A 5,000-nucleotide genomic window follows, 5' to 3' on the forward strand; every position below is an offset into this window, starting at 1 on the left:
AGAAGGAAGGTAAACAGACTGTAACGTCTGCAAGCGGGTAAACAGACTGTAACATCTGCAGGTAAACAGACTGTAACGTCTGCAGCAGGTAAACAGACTGTAACGTCTGCAGCAGGTAAACAGACTGTAACGTCTGCAGCAGGTAAACAGACTGTAACGTCTGCAGCAGGTAAACAGACTGTAACGTCTGCAGCAGGTAAACAGACTGTAACGTCTGCAGCAGGTAAACAGACTGTAACGTCTGCAGGTAAACAGACTGTAACGTCTGCAGCAGGTAAACAGACTGTAACGTCTGCAGGTAAACAGGCTGTAACGTCTGCAGGTAAACAGACTGTAACGTCTGCAGGTAAACAGACTGTAACGTCTGCAGCAGGTAAACAGACTGTAACGTCTGCAGGTAAACAGACTGTAACGTCTGCGGGTAAACAGACTGTAACGTCTGCAGCAGGTAAACAGACTGTAACGTCTGCAGGTAAACAGACTGTAACGTCTGCAGCAGGTAAACAGACTGTAACGTCTGCAGCAGGTAAACAGACTGTAACGTCTGCAGCAGGTAAACAGACTGTAACGTCTGCAGGTAAACAGGCTGTAACGTCTGCAGCAGGTAAACAGACTGTAACGTCTGCGGGTAAACAGACTGTAACGTCTGCAGCAGGTAAACAGACTGTTACGTCTGCGGGTAAACAGACTGTAACATCTGCAGCAGGTAAACAGACTGTAATGTCTGCGGGTAAACAGACTGTAACGTCTGCAGCAGGTAAACAGACTGTAACACCTGCAGCAGGTAAACAGACTGTAACGTCTGCAGCAGGTAAACAGACTGTAACGTCTGCAGCAGGTAAACAGACTGTAACGTCTGCAGCGGGTAAACAGACTGTAACGTCTGCAGGTAAACAGACTGTAACGTCTGCAGCGGGTAAACAGACTGTAACGTCTGCAGCAGGTAAACAGACTGTAACGTCTGCAGGTAAACAGACTGTAACGTCTGCAGCAGGTAAACAGACTGTAACATCTGCAGGTAAACAGACTGTAACGTCTGCAGCGGGTAAACAGACTGTAACGTCTGCAGCGGGTAAACAGACTGTAACGTCTGCAGGTAAACAGACTGTAACGTCTGCAGCGGGTAAACAGACTGTAACGTCTGCAGCAGGTAAACAGACTGTAACGTCTGCAGGTAAACAGACTGTAACGTCTGCAGCAGGTAAACAGACTGTAACGTCTGCAGCAGGTAAACAGACTGTAACGTCTGCAGGTAAACAGACTGTAACGTCTGCAGCAGGTAAACAGACTGTAACGTCTACAGCAGGTAAACAGACTGTAACGTCTGCAGCAGGTAAACAGACTGTAACGTCTGCAGGTAAACAGACTGTAACGTCTGCAGCGGGTAAACAGGCTATAACGTCTGCAGCAGGTAAACAGACTGTAACGTCTGCAGCGGGTAAACAGACTGTAACGTCTGCGGGTAAACAGACTGACGTTTGCAGCGGGTAAACAGACTGTAACGTCTGCGGGTAAACAGGCTGTAACGTCTGCAGCGGGTAAACAGGCTGTAACGTCTGCAGCAGGTAAACAGACTGTAACGTCTGCAGCGGGTAAACAGACTGTAACGTCTGCAGCGGGTAAACAGGCTGTAACGTCTGCAGCAGGTAAACAGACTGTAACGTCTGCAGCGGGTAAACAGGCTGTAACGTCTGCAGCGGGTAAACAGGCTGTAACATCTGCAGCGGGTAAACAGACTGTAACGTCTGCAGCAGGTAAACAGCCTGTAACGTCTGCGGGTAAACAGACTGTAACGTCTGCAGCAGGTAAACAGACTGTAACACCTGCAGCAGGTAAACAGACTGTAACGTCTGCAGCAGGTAAACAGACTGTAACGTCTGCAGCGGGTAAACAGACTGTAACGTCTGCAGTTAAACAGACTGTAACGTCTGCGGGTAAACAGGCTGTAACGTCTACAGCAGGTAAACAGACTGTAACGTCTGCAGCAGGTAAACAGACTGTAACGTCTACAGCAGGTAAACAGACTGTAACGTCTGCAGCAGGTAAACAGACTGTAACGTCTGCAGGTAAACAGACTGTAACGTCTGCAGCGGGTAAACAGGCTATAACGTCTGCAGCAGGTAAACAGACTGTAACGTCTGCAGCGGGTAAACAGACTGTAACGTCTGCGGGTAAACAGACTGACGTTTGCAGCGGGTAAACAGACTGTAACGTCTGCAGGTAAACAGGCTGTAACGTCTGCAGGTAAACAGGCTGTAACGTCTGCAGGTAAACAGGCTGTAACGTCTGCAGGTAAACAGGCTGTAACGTCTGCAGCGGGTAAACAGGCTGTAACGTCTGCAGCAGGTAAACAGACTGTAACGTCTGCAGCGGGTAAACAGGCTGTAACGTCTGCAGCAGGTAAACAGACTGTAACGTCTGCAGCGGGTAAACAGGCTGTAACGTCTGCAGCGGGTAAACAGGCTGTAACATCTGCAGCGGGTAAACAGACTGTAACGTCTACAGGTAAACAGACTGTAACATCTGCAGCACGTAAACAGACTGTAACGTCTGCAGCGGGTAAACAGACTGTAACGTCTGCGGGTAAACAGACTGTAACGTCTGCGGGTAAACAGACTGTAACGTCTGCAGCGGGTAAACAGACTGTAACGTCTGCAGCGGGTAAACAGACTGTAACGTCTGCGGGTAAACAGACTGTAACGTCTACAGCGGGTAAACAGACTGTAACGTCTGCGGGTAAACAGACTGTAACGTCTACAGCAGGTAAACAGGTAAACAGACTGTAACGTCTACAGCGGGTAAACAGACTGTAACGTCTGCAGCAGGTAAACAGACTGTAAGGTCTGCAGCAGGTAAACAGGTAAACAGACTGTAACGTCTACAGCGGGTAAACAGACTGTAACGTCTACAGCGGGTAAACAGACTGTAACGTCTGCAGCAGGTAAACAGACTGTAACGTCTGCAGGTAAACAGACTGCAGCAGGTAAACAGACTGTAAGGTCTACAGCAGGTAAACAGACTGTAAGGTCTACAGCAGGTAAACAGACTGTAACGTCTGCAGCAGGTAAACAGACTGTAACGTCTGCAGGTAAACAGACTGTAACGTCTGCAGCAGGTAAACAGACTGTAACGTCTGCAGCAGGTAAACAGACTGTAACGTCTGCAGGTAAACAGACTGTAACGTCTGCAGCAGGTAAACAGACTGTAACGTCTGCAGCAGGTAAACAGACTGTAAGGTCTACAGCAGGTAAACAGACTGTAAGGTCTACAGCAGGTAAACAGACTGTAACGTCTGCAGCGGGTAAACAGACTGTAACGTCTGCAGCGGGTAAACAGACTGTAACGCCTGCAGCAGGTAAACAGACTGTAACGCCTGCAGCAGGTAAACAGACCGTAACGTCTGCAGGTAAACAGACTGTAACGTCTGCAACATACTCCTTGATCCAGGACTACCTTGCAGTCATTACAGCCTGTTTCACTGCTGCACTAACTCATCTTCTGGAGAGGTTCCAGAACCTACACATGTAAAAACAGGGTCCAGGACTCACGGTGGTGATGGGGTACAACGGGTTCTGGATGGACAGCAGCAGGACCTTGTTTCCACTGTTGGGGTCGTCAGCGTTGGTCGGTCTGGTGATCCTCTGGCTGGTGGAGAAGTTGAAGAAGGCTTGCTGCTCAGCGATGAAGACCGGCTCACGGGTTCCAAACGACACACAGCGCTCGGCGCTCTCCACACAGTCAAACTCCACCAGAGCCTGACGCTTGAACGGCATCATCATCACATAACTGCAGGAGGAACACACAGGTGGGTTAAAGGAGGCGGGGCTTCACTCAAGTACAAAGAGATTTGTCATATAAAGCCCGCCCTCACGTTAGGGCTGTAAATTATTCTTCTAAATTTTAACATTCAGTCAGACCGAGGGAGAAAGTTCACATTCAAACCGTTTGTATTCAAAACAGTCTATCAGCGCATCATCTGAAGTAGATTACAGTTTGACCGAGCAGAGGGCGCTCTCAGCGTGACTTCACCATTGCATGACCTCTTGACCTCAGTAAATGAAGACATTAATGTTGTGTCAAATTCAGGAGATTCAGACTGACATGAGGGAGACTCGTCTCTCTGCAGACAGCAGTCCTCTGATTGGTGGAGAGACACAGGGTCACTAAAAACCTGCAACTCTCCAAGCTGGCTCGCTAATGTTTATGTGTGCTCTGAATGGGTGTTCTCATCAACAGGTCATATTGTTAATAAAACGAGAGGTGCACTCAATCCCAGTCAAGTTGATTTACTAAATTACGGTCCCATTTAGAATCACAGAGACAAGGAAGAGGGGGAGGAGTTGGGGCGGGGCTACCTGGGACTGACAGGTCACTGACTTGGCAACTTGGCAATGATAAATAAGTTGGACATTTTTCAGAGGAAAAAGAAGTGTCTGTACTTTAAAAGTTACCAGATGTTTCCAAATTTGTCGAGTGCCTCCACCAGATCTGCCTCCACCACGGCGTCACAGAGTCCTCGAACGTGGACGACTGGAGACGGGGGGATGAGGTGACTTTTCTCCACAACATCCTGACGCATGAAGAAAAGCAGACATAGGCAGTTTTTAAATATGTGATTATATTTGAGACCACTGCATTGACATTCATGATCTAACAGGAGAGCTTTAACTGCAGAACCTTCACTGTGATTCTTTAAATACTTTAACCCACATGGACCTTTTCTTAATGAAGGGAACGACTACTTAACACTGCTAAGACTTTGATCTTAAACTCAAGAGGACTTTGAGGACATGTCAGACAAAGTTCCCAGATGTTGCAGATTGCAGCGTGTCAGTGCTACAGTGTTACTATGCGTGGGAGGAGAAAGTATCATGAAAGCTTGAAACATGTTGACGTGTTTGTCAGGAAGAGGTTGAGCGAGCGTTGCAGCGTTTGCAGCCTGACCTGTTTTCTGCAGCAGGTGGAGGATGCACACCAACGGCTGCAGGAAACATGCGGTG

At 48.2% G+C, this 5,000-nt stretch overlaps 1 protein-coding gene across 1 annotated transcript in view; it reads right to left on the reverse strand.

Annotated features, from left to right (window-relative positions):
- Positions 1-5,000, reverse strand: part of LOC132966991 (heterogeneous nuclear ribonucleoprotein L-like) — a 26,814-nt gene that overhangs the window by 3,187 nt on the left and 18,627 nt on the right. Inside the window, exons 2-3 of the mRNA XM_061033891.1 lie at positions 4,452-4,570; positions 3,549-3,786 (exon numbers count right to left, since the gene is read on the reverse strand). Coding sequence (XP_060889874.1) covers positions 3,549-3,786; positions 4,452-4,570 — 357 coding nt within the window. The remainder of the gene's footprint in view (positions 1-3,548; positions 3,787-4,451; positions 4,571-5,000) is intronic.

The sequence above is a fragment of the Labrus mixtus genome, unplaced genomic scaffold (assembly GCF_963584025.1).
Source record: "Labrus mixtus unplaced genomic scaffold, fLabMix1.1 SCAFFOLD_86, whole genome shotgun sequence".
In the NCBI taxonomy this organism is placed as follows: Eukaryota; Metazoa; Chordata; class Actinopteri; order Labriformes; family Labridae; genus Labrus; species Labrus mixtus.